The sequence below is a fragment of the Ctenocephalides felis genome, unplaced genomic scaffold (genome assembly GCF_003426905.1).
Source record: "Ctenocephalides felis isolate EL2017-DRISC unplaced genomic scaffold, ASM342690v1 CF-g0.4_SCAFFOLD_01604, whole genome shotgun sequence".
Classification (NCBI taxonomy): Eukaryota; Metazoa; Arthropoda; class Insecta; order Siphonaptera; family Pulicidae; genus Ctenocephalides; species Ctenocephalides felis.
In genome coordinates this window covers 58,114,725-58,126,898 of record NW_020537758.1, presented here as the reverse complement: position 1 = coordinate 58,126,898, position 12,174 = coordinate 58,114,725, and the positions used below count along the sequence as shown (strand labels likewise).

Sequence of the window (12,174 nt, the reverse complement as noted above, 5' to 3'; positions counted from 1 at the left end):
AAAATGTGAGTAAAGTTAGGTAGTTTCTGCCACAACTTCTGTACTGTGCGAGTTCCGAGGCTTATATATCGTTCCGAGGTTATAAATATTACTATTACTATTTTTACCAAAACAAAAACCCCTTTTAATATCGAACGACCTAAAAATCTAGTCTATCAAATTAATTGTCTAGATTGTAATTTAATTTACATAGGAGAAACAAGCCAGAACTTAATGAAACGTTTACAACAACATAAAAAAATTCAAAAAATCCAAAACAGTTTAAAACTATGATAGCAGAGCATCTTTATACTTTAAAACACAATATGGATTTTTCTAACCCGACTGTACTATAATTCGAACAAAATTTATTTAAACGAAGAATTATAGAAGGATCTTTTTTAACTATTTACAGCAATAAAACAATAAATAAACGGAATGAACTTAACACGCTCTGCGACACTAATCGCCTTTATTTAGATAGTATTTCCAAATTTCTCACAAAACAATAAAAACGACGCGCAAAGGATTCGCAATTTGTTCCACACATGTGCAGAATCTTGGTAAAAAATATTTTTTAAAAAGTTTTTTCTCCAATACATGTTCAACCAGTCTACAAACAACACACTATCCAATTGTGAATTTTTAAATTAGTATTTTGTGAAAATATTGTGTAATTACAAGTTTAATGTTTATAATACATAGTGTAGTTCATTACCATATCTTGATACCATGGATTATTATTATTTATTTTTTCTTTTCACTCCAATTCAATTGTTTTAGTTTTTAATTTTATTTGTGCCTTAAGGAAAATTGTTGTAACCGTTGTAAAGTATCAAAGAATTTTAAATGTTTTTAGCAAAATTAAAATTAAAATCCGAAACATTTTCGATATGTTAAATAAAATGATTTTTTAATTAAATAATTTTTTTTTGCCTTCCCCAGAAACTAATCATTTCTTCAAAACTATCGAAATAAAAAGTTTCATCGATATAACTTTTTCAACAGTTTATCACGAAGAAACGGCTCGGCGATCTTTGTCCGATACTAATTAGCTCGACTCCCGAATAATATATCTCGAATAGTTTTCGAATTTTTAAAATCGATTCAGAATTTTTGGCTCAGCCGATCGTATCAAAAATCTAACTAACGCGAGTGCTAATCAAGTTTCATCGAATGGCTTTTAAATTTTTTTAAATCGTCTCAAACGTTTGTAACGATGAAATTTTAACACACGTTAAAAAACGCTATTAATTTTTTCAAATTTTGACGGATTTAATTTTAAAAAAAATTTCATAGTAATCGTCGATTTTTTTTTCGACAGTTAATTACAAGAACTCGCGCCAGGTAATCTTTACCAAAAACTAATCGATTCTCAACCAATATCTTTAGAACGGTTTTCGAATTTTTAAAAACGATTCAAAATTGCAGGCTAAACGTGCACGAAAAAATTTTGTAACAAAAAAAAAAAAAAAAAAAAATTACAAAGAATCGACTTGGCTGATCGCCGCGAAAAACTGATAATCCTCATCGAGTTAAATCGAATGGCTTTTAAATTTTTGAAATCGGCCCAGCCGTTTTTGAGAACACATCGGCAAAATGTCAAAAATCTGTTTACATACACACACACACACCGAAAAAAGTTATTGGATCTAAACGATCTAATTATTCACTCATATTATCAAAAATTTTCTTTGAATTGGATCGGATGCCACAAGTGGAAAGGATATTGAAATAAAAAAAACAAAACAAAAGCAATTGTTTCTTCAACACGAGCAGATTTTTTTTTTAATCATTCAAATCCGATGCTTAATTCTCTAAAAAACTGCCATTTTTTGCACATTTAGCTCCGTATCTTCGAAATAGCTGAACCTGACTTTGCCAAAAACTCATCACTTCTCCCAAACATTACAAGTTGAATGGGTTTTGGATCATACAAATCGGATGCTGCGTTCTCTTAAAAACCCGATTTCCATTTTCTGCACTCTGTGCGCGAATCTTTGCCAAAAACTAATCAGCACATCCCACTATCAATAATAATCGAATGTTTTTTGAATCATTCAAATCGAAAAATTCGATGAAAAATTGCGGACACACACAAAAATATTTTTAAGGTATGCCTAAATGTTCAGAAACCTTCAAAACATGAATATATGCAAAAAAATTTACTTTCGATTTTTGGACGATAACAATAACTTATCCTACGGGAAGTTAATAAGCTTTCAATACTTACAACATGCCTAATATACTGTTATATATCCATCACCAATCGCAATTTTTATTTTATTATATTCTTATTAGCTATATAAAATTGATTACAACCAATTTCATACTTCAATCAAATTTTACCTGTTTTGAACAAAGTCCATTACGAGACATACAATTTCTGAATCGAATTAAAAGGAATGGATCCGTTTGCCCTATTGTATTTGTAAATTGAATCAAAAGATACTTACTGTAATATTGGATTTGTTTAGATATATGAGAATAAATATTGTATATATTTATATACTTTTAAGATCAAAATAATAAATATTCAACATATATTACCTTTTTTGACCCTTTCAGCCATCATGTCTGGAGTTTCTGTTTGTTCCACTCGCGCTACTTTATACCCTCGTTCAACAAGACTTGTTGACATCCTCGCAAATGCACTTTCTGGAAATCCAGAATGTGCAAATTCACCACGCATATATGTGAAACCCAATTCATTTACACCAACTACAGCATCCATGTGATATAACTCATAAAATTTTCCAACTTTGAAAAATAATACACAGTCAAAATGCTTGCTTTTAATTTCCCACCATTGACGCATGGCCTGAAAAATGTGATTGGTACCAATCAATTAAATCTCTATCAGAATTAAACACATTCAACACGTTCAATTAATTCAATTTATAAAAGTCTTCATAATTGATTCAACTATGCAGTAAAGACCTTTTTTTGAACAGTGAATAAAATGCACATATTTCTACTTACTTAATAATAATTTATACTTACTGGTGTTTGCTTATTCTTAAAATCTTCAGGAACATATAAAGTTGTAGGATCATAATTAGGATCCCCAACTTTTCTCCTTTTCAAATCACGTATGTTTTCAGCTTTAAGAAACTCTAATTTATGATGAGTCCATGATCCAGTTTCGAATTCGACAGCAGGTTTTATATCTGCTGTATTATTTGATATTTTTTCCTCTAAGTTTTGAAATCGGGAATGATCTATGCTTGCTCTTTTCGAATCTTCATCTTTTGTAAATGAAAAGTCTAGCAATAAACTGTTTTGCTGTCAAATTAGAAAAACGAAATAATTAATACAGTTTCATAAAATATCCTATCAGAAATTCCTATCATAGTAATTAAAAAATACTAAAAAATATGACAATGCCAATATCAATGTGAAATAGCCCATTTCAAGCATTGCGAAGGCATATTCTTGAAATGCTTATTTCCAGCCAAATGCCAAAAGGTACATAATAGCTTATTTTTATTTCGACTATTTGGTCTATATTTTCAAGTGAAAATGCCATCGTTACTGCAAGATGTTAGGTAGTCCAGAGCGGAGTTGGAACACACAACCCTGTTCACAAAAGACATTGCGTCATGTAAGTATATATTTGATAAACACATAGATGATAAAACGTTTTCAGGCATCCATCAAAATTTAGAAGTTATTTAAAAAATGTTTAGTGAACAAAAAAGGCTATTAAAACTGCAAACGTTTTTTAATTTTAATTATCATTTTCCATTTTGCTTGATAAGTATATATCATCGTGTATAGTATCATCTTTGTTTTGAAAAAAAAAAATGTTATATGAATTATGACCTTATAAGAAAGCTAACATATATTTGTAAAAAGTATCTTATCTTATTACTTTATTATTTTATCTATACAGAAACCCATAAAATTGACGGGTATGGAAAAATGCATGTTTTTAATATGATAGTATATTTATCTGTAGGACCAGATAGACTTCGATGCTCTATCAACCTCTTGATTATAATGCTTTTGTTATTGATTATACTTTAGTTACAAGTAATTACACTATTTGTTGAATGTAATTGCATTATATTTTTGTATTAGTGACAAATTGTAAGTAATGAATGCGAGGCAATTCGCGATCGTATGGAATTGGCCATCTTTTATTTCGTTCACTTGTCGACCAGTTCAAACGTATACTGAGCTTGCAACATGCAATCTTCTGGCATAAATAGCATGTTAGCAACACGCTTGGCAACTTTTTCAAACTCTTAATTAATTTTTCGGCTAAGAAAAATAATAATAAAATCTTGCAATTGAAATACTAAACTTGTTTCAAGATATTTTCGATCCTGTACATTCTATTATGTGTTTCATAGTCACACAAAACGACATAATATTTCTCTTTCCATAAACAGTAAAACCCTTCAATACTTTTGAATATCATAAAAACAAAAAGCCTTCAACATTCCATAGATGCCAGAATTTATAAGTGAGAATTCGCTTCCATTTCTTTTTACTCTACATACTGACAAAAGCTTCTGTTCATTACACGAATACCCTTCTATTTCTCAATTCAAGAGATTCAGAATCTTAATATATACTATTGAGTATTTTATATTGAACCAAGTAATGTACCAATCGCATCTTCTGTGTTTAAAGTGACGCGATGATCTTCTTTGCTAGCTATATTTAATTGTAAATAAAATAATATAACCCACTTTAATTCATCTCAGACCTCTCATTACTATTATATTTACTATTTGAAAGTATAAAACTACAAATAAATCAAAATAATCATTACAAATGTAATCAGGTAGAGATAGGTATAACAAAAAAATTCAATATTTATACAGTTTATAATACAATACGAATTGGTTAAAATTAGTGGAATAGGTTTTTGAGCATTTCATTTTGAAGTTCAATTTTCTTCAAATCGGTGGGTTACGTATACCCAGTTAACAAAGCAAGACACTTTATTCCTGCAATTCGTCGACCAAACTCGGTATTCTGTCATACAAGTCACGTCTATCTATTCTAAAGAAATGTATGCTCCGTTTTCTAATCAATTGCTGTTTGATTTTGTTAGAGCAAACAAAATAAATAGTTCATGTCATACTCATAACTAACTATCTAACACACTAGAAGTGTGGGTGAAATCAAACAGGCCAAGCTGATATATGTAGCGGGTAAGAAATTCGAGATAGTAATATGCTCTTGCTTTGGGCAAAACCCCCATTATATAATTAAATTTAAACTATATTTTTATTTAAAATGTAAATCAAAGGAATTTAAATTATTAGAAAAAGTTTATTCAGAAAGGAATAAACAACATAAAATTAAGAGAAAATTCAAAACGGTTTAAAATTTCGGTATCCAAGTATAAACATTTTTTATTAGATTTTAGTAAACTTTATATAGTTTTGATTAATGTAAAAGAATTGTAATGTCTGAAATACAAATTAAGTTATCAAAATACTAAAGTTCACAATTTTAAGAACAAATTCTTCAAAAGTTCAATATGCAAATATGATTCATAGTTATTACTGGATTTTGGTAAATTTTATCTAGTTTTTACTGATTTACATAAAACAATTTCCAAGGTATTTAAAAAAATGTTTAAAATTCATATATTTTTAAATATATTACTAGAAAAATGTTCCAAAGAGATTTATTCAAATGATAAACAAGTTGACTTGTAAAACAAATTCCAAATGAATAATATGTCTTTATGAAAAGAGCTTTTTTAAAAAATATTATTATTTTATTTTTATTTTGTTTAATTAAATATTTATTAAAAATTGTCTTAACTTGATGTTATTCTATAATATATATATATACGAGGTCTGTTCAAAAAGTACCCGGTATTTTCGTTTTTTCAAAAAAATATTTATTTATTCGTCTACATTAATGTGGTCCCCTTCAAAGTAGTCCCCCCCAGATATAATACACTTATGCCAGCGTTTTTTCCAATTTTCGAAGCACCCTTGATATTCACTTTTTGATATGTCCTTGAGCACTCTCAGCGATTCGGCCTTTATTTCTTCAATCGAGGAAAACCGCCGTCATTTCATGGGTCTCTTCAACTTTGGGAATAGGAAAAAGTCACACGGAGCCATATCTGGTGAATTTTTGCACTTTGCAACACTTTATTTCATTTTTTACGCAAAATTTAATACAAATTCTTTGACTTTTCAATTCTTCCATTGTAAAAATCGCTCAGAAAAACACGTCGAACCTTAGCGACTACCACAGACAAAGTAAACAGTGAATATAGCTGAAAATTTCATCATACTTTAGGGGCATGTATACCAACACAATAAAAAAAAAATTTTGACAATCAGACACTCCAGACCCGCGAAATTTAATTATTAGTAATTCCGGGTACTTTTTGAACAGACCTCGTATATATATATATATATATATATATATATATATATATATATATATATATTTCAAAGTAACTAGCAGCCCATTCGTCGAAATAAAAAAGGTATAAAGTATAAAAACTTTTATTTATGCGTTTCGACACAAGATGCGTGTCATCATTCAGCAACTACAACAATTTGAAAATTTTATTAACTAATATGAACAACAATATAGATTATTATAGCATAGAGAAACATTATACACACCACAGGACAAAAACACTCAACAAAAATTTATTTTTAAAAAATTAAACTTAATAACATATTAGAGAAAAACATTTTTTTAGAAAAAATTATGTATAACTACAAGATTTGAAAACTAATTTGACTAAAAGTTATGAAATGCATAATTGTGAAGCGAGAAACACGCCCATACCGAGCATCCAGACTCGACTGAATTATTTCAATAGGCGTATTGATAGGAATGGGAGGGGACGCATCAAGGACAAATTCTCGAGACACGAAAACGCCTCGAACACAGTGCTTTAACTGGAATTGATCAAAAGAAAACAGCAAACCATGTAAAAGTTAGAACAAGAAAAAACAATATTGTAAAAAATAATATAAAAGAGATAAGCAAATTAATTTTTTGTTTTTTTAATAAAATCAATAACAATCTGGTAACTATCATGTAAAAGGTGGGATGAATTGCGTTTATTAACACAAGAGGAGGAATTTAATGAAATAAAAAAGGATTCAGCAAATTTTCTAAGGTCACTATTTTTTTCGATATAAAGGATAACCGGATGTGAAGTGTTAAAAGTGTGATTGAGATTGAGCATATGATCTGAAAACATCGTTTTGAATTGGTTTGGATTTTTTGAATTATTCGACACGCATCTTGTGTCGAAACGTATAAATAAAAGTTTTTATACTTTATACCTTTTTTATTTCGACGAATGGGCTGCTAGTTACTTTGAAATATGTTTCAACGTCGAAAAAACTATCAAGATATATATATATATATATATATATATATATATATATATATATATTAGGGTGGTCCTTAGAATGGTCATTTTCGAATTTCCTTGCTCCCAGGGGCTCAAATGGTTCCAAATTGATAAAAAACAATCCTCAGAAAGTTGTAGCTCTTAATATTAACGTTTAGATAGAGCGCAATTCAATCAAAGTTTTGTATGGAAATAGCATGGAAAAATTTTCAAAAATTTTAAAAATGTTTTTTAGATGCAATTTAGCGAACAAATGAATGAATAAAACTCATTCATTTGTCGATAAGTTATACCTAAAACATTTTTTTTAACTTTCAAAATTTTTTCCATGCTCTTTCCATACAAACTTTGATTGAATTGCGCTCTATCTAAACGTTAATATTAAGAGCTAAAACTTTCAGAGAATTGTTTTTTATCTATTTGGAACCATTTGAGCCCCTGGGAGCAAGGAAATTCGAAAATGACCATTTTAAGGACCACCCTAATATATATATATATATATATATATATATATATATATATATATATATATATATATATATATAGGGGTCAAAAAAAGTCTGTTATGATTTTCAGATACAGTAAAACCTCGATTATCCGAACATTGGTCATACGAATTTGCGATTATCCAGACTACCAACTGCGACTAATTTATATGCATGTACATACCTACAATTCGAATTTTCGCATGATAAGTGCTGCAGTTTAGTACATGTATGTAATGTAATCTAAGAAAATATATATGTACATACATAAGGAAGTTTCAATTTCCTAATAAACAATATTTTCGTTGATATCTTTGTATGTATTTTATATTTTTAATAAATACACAACATTATTCTTTATACATTCAATTATCCGGATTTTTGATTATCCGGATGCCTATCGACAACAATTAGTCCGGTTAATCAAGGTTTTACCGTACTAAGAATAAAATAAGATAATTTGCTGAAGAAACCATCCCTCTAAAATGAGTTCTGATGTCTCTTGCATTGACCCAAAGATGAAGGTTGAATTTTCAAAGATTTCATTTTGAGCCATTTAGGGTGCCACAATCGCATCCAAATGTATGACCGACCCCCACTAACTTTGGAAGGCCAACCCACCCATGCCCTTGGTTCACCCCCTGGAACCACCCCTGAGGGGCCCATAATATAAAAATTGCATCATTTTTGGTACTTTACATGACAAAAATTAACGATTTATTTAGAACCATAAAATTTGAATGATTTTTTTTTTGTGTGTGTATGAATGAATATCCAAAAAAATAGTTTAAATTTTTTTTTTGCTGAGTAAAATACCAAAAACGATTTTTTGCAATTTTTGCAAATACTCAGAACAGGTCCCATCAGGAGAGACCTCCCAGATGCACTCTAAATGGGTCAAAATGGAATTTTTTGAAATTCAACCCCTATCTTTGGGTCAATGCACGGGACATGATAATTCATTCTACAGATATGGTTTCTTCAGCAAAGTATCTTATTTTGATCCCTGGTATCCAAAAATCATATGTGCCTAAGTGACTTTTAAATCGTCCCAAAGCAAAGTAAAGATCAGAATTGAATATATGTACCTTACTTGAAGTGTCATGAATGTTGACATCACCTGAAATATAATACTTAGGTTAAGGATCGAAAATATTCATTCGTCCATATATTTTATCATACTTTTATTTTCGACGTCAGAATCGCTTTCACTCAATACTCTATATCTCTTTTTGTTGGGTTGTATCGAACAATCATCAGAATCACTGCCGGCATCTTGTCTGGGCCGTTTATCTACATTTTATTTATTATCATTTTAAATCATTGTTTAAATTATAATTTAGTTTAAAATAACAATCAAATTTAAACTTTACTACCTATATTAGATATTTTTCGTTCAAGAGTTTTTGGAGTTGATGGTGCAGACCTAGGCGACTTCGAGAAATAATTGAGCAGAGTGTTACCTAAACTATTTCTTTTCGACATTTCCACAAATTTATAATCTAAATATTCAGAAACAGAAAATGAGATTCACATATAATTTGACAACAAACTGAAATGATGTACCCGCCAAAGCGATGTTCAAGGCATTACGAGATTAACTCACATCACAACACAAGACTGAACTTTTCGATTATGTATTAACGGCGACCGATATGGACATAACGAACCGTTTGCCTTCCGTTAACACCGTATTGTCTAAACCATAGATAATCAAGTATAATAGATCGCTATGTCTGGCGATTTGACGTTACCTCGATTGAAATACAAATTTTTAAAAATAGATGGCAGCACATGTAAAATATTTAAATTAACCCCTGGTATTACTTCTAAATTTGTACGTATCGTATACAGCCCAAAAAACATGAATTATTTTTAATATTGGAAATAAGAATAAATCATAGGAAATACAAAATATATATTTTCAAATATATTACATATTTTTAAAGAACAATTAAAATTATGTTTATATTAACAATTATAATTACAACTATGGAATGTTTGAAAATATAATTATTATACATATTTATAAGTATCTTAATAATATTTCAAAAACTAAAGATCTAAGTGGAGAAAACCACAGCGGTATTTAACTAACTAACCAGAAATAACTGACTAATATTAATATCTCAATGACTAATATTATTATATTAAAAACTTAAAAACTAAGAAGAAACTAAAAGCACAGAAGCACAAGATGAAATATCAAACTTATTGTTAGAAGGAATGACAAATAATACAAAAATTTAGAAGGTTAAAAAAAACAGATAATTTGTTAAAAAGTACAAATACTTCACAAGCAAACAAGTCCTAAAGACATAAAATATATATTGATATCAAAATTGAGAGAAATCCAAATTCCTAGGATTAAAACTCATTTACGAAACATTGTTCTTTATTAATTCTGCATGTAATAGTTATTTTGCTACCTAATAAATTAATAGTAAAGTTGCATTTAACAAAACCTTTGAATAGTTTCTGTATCGGTGTTTTATAACATTACATTTAATCATGTTTCATTATGAAATCATTATCATTGAAATTACCATAAAATATCAACAAAATGTTTTATGCACATACAATTGTTCATGAATTGAAAGATAAAAGCAATATTTTTGACTCACAAGGTCAGTAACAAATATATTTTGAATTTAAACATTATATTGGGATGTTGCTCAAGTTTTATTTGAAGATTATTATAACACAAAATATTATGTATGGTATAGACTCGCTTTATAAGTGTTTACATTTGCTAATATAATAGATAATATCTTATTAAATATAACAATGAACTTATGTTCATGAACATTTAAACCAATACTAAATAACTGTTTTGCAACATCAACAATATGAGATTCAATCCAATCATATAACAATTCCGAAGATAATGGTATTTCATCAAACATCAAAACACAGAATTTGCTACTAATACTTTTTAAGAGAAATAGCTGAACCTAATGTTTTAAATAGACACTCATTAATACCGCTATACTATTGTATCTCTGAATGCAACTTTCTCAATGTTTGAGGACATGGCAAAAAATTTGTCTTCAAAAATAGAACGCCTTTGGAGATTATTTGTATGACTTAATTTTTAAATTATTGCATTGTTAATGAATCCTTCTTGTCATTACATCTTGCATTCCTTAGTTGTCAAAAGTGCTCCTAGGCTTTGTTCGTAAGTACATTTTGCAGCAATTTGCAGGTACCCCCAATACACCTATTCAATATAATAACATGTTGAAATATCATATTTGATTATATATAATTAGTGTTGCAATTATTATAAAAAAATAACTTTCCGGGAACTGGTATTGGAATAGCTGAATATTTTAACTTGCACTTGGCACTTTTTTGGGTACTATAAAAACACTTTGCCATATTAAATTTCACTTAAATGTTCACTTAAACACAATTAATTCATTAGAAACAATTTTAGGTTATTCGTACGATTCGTATTCGCTCCGAGCGTGACTGCAGCGCCGTAATAAATATGAACTAATTGGGGTTATCAGTGTGTGGTTTTCATGGGTTTTACATGTTTGTTAAAGAAAAAAGATATTAAATAATTGTTATAAATAATAATAAACAAGATACAGTAATAATGTGAACGCTGAATGTTTATTGAAATTATTAAATTTACTTCAACGTACTTAAAACATTGTTAAGTATAATGATTAATTAATTAAAGAAATGCAGTAAATATTTGTAAGGTTAAGTGCCTCAAAGCTTATGTCATAAACTCGGAATAGTTCTTAATAAAAACAATATAATAATGATAAATAATATTTTATCAATAGAATAAGTAAATAGTAAAATTTATTCAATTTTTTGGTCAAACTAAAGACTTAGACATTATTATAAAGACATAATTTAGACATTATTATAAAGACAAGACCCATCAAATAAAATTGCAGGAAAAAAACTATATTAACTTTTCGAAATTAACTTATTGAAGGAAATATTGTTGACAAGTAGGTAGGACTCAATACCTCGACCGATTCACTGCAAATGCTTGGGAACCCACGGTGATCCATCAACACTACAAATATATATTTCGCATTATTTCAGCATTGTATTAATTAAACTGTTTGCAAAATAAACATTTTTTCGCTATGTGATAACTTTTATTTTTCTTTTAATCATAAAATTACAATTATTATATAATAAAATGTAATTAATATATAGATAATAGTTATACATAATCAATATACAATATATAAATATGTATTTTTCATTATTTCAGGCTTGTATTAATTACATTGTTTTACAAAACAATTTTTTAGTAAGCATTAAATTTTGATAATACAACAATTTATTGACTTATAATTTTTCTTTTTGCTAAACATA

At 28.4% G+C, this 12,174-nt stretch overlaps 1 protein-coding gene across 1 annotated transcript in view; it reads right to left on the bottom strand.

The window, feature by feature from the left end:
- The window catches only part of LOC113372238 (probable DNA mismatch repair protein Msh6), a 31,621-nt gene extending 22,109 nt beyond the window's left edge, over positions 1-9,512 (bottom strand). The window contains exons 1-6 of the mRNA XM_026612563.1: positions 9,391-9,512; positions 9,201-9,326; positions 9,007-9,117; positions 8,913-8,944; positions 2,983-3,264; positions 2,530-2,800 (exon numbers count right to left, since the gene is read on the bottom strand). Coding sequence (XP_026468348.1) covers positions 2,530-2,800; positions 2,983-3,264; positions 8,913-8,944; positions 9,007-9,117; positions 9,201-9,309 — 805 coding nt within the window. The 5' untranslated portion in view covers positions 9,310-9,326; positions 9,391-9,512. The remainder of the gene's footprint in view (positions 1-2,529; positions 2,801-2,982; positions 3,265-8,912; positions 8,945-9,006; positions 9,118-9,200; positions 9,327-9,390) is intronic.
- Between the last annotated feature and the right edge of the window lie 2,662 nt (positions 9,513-12,174).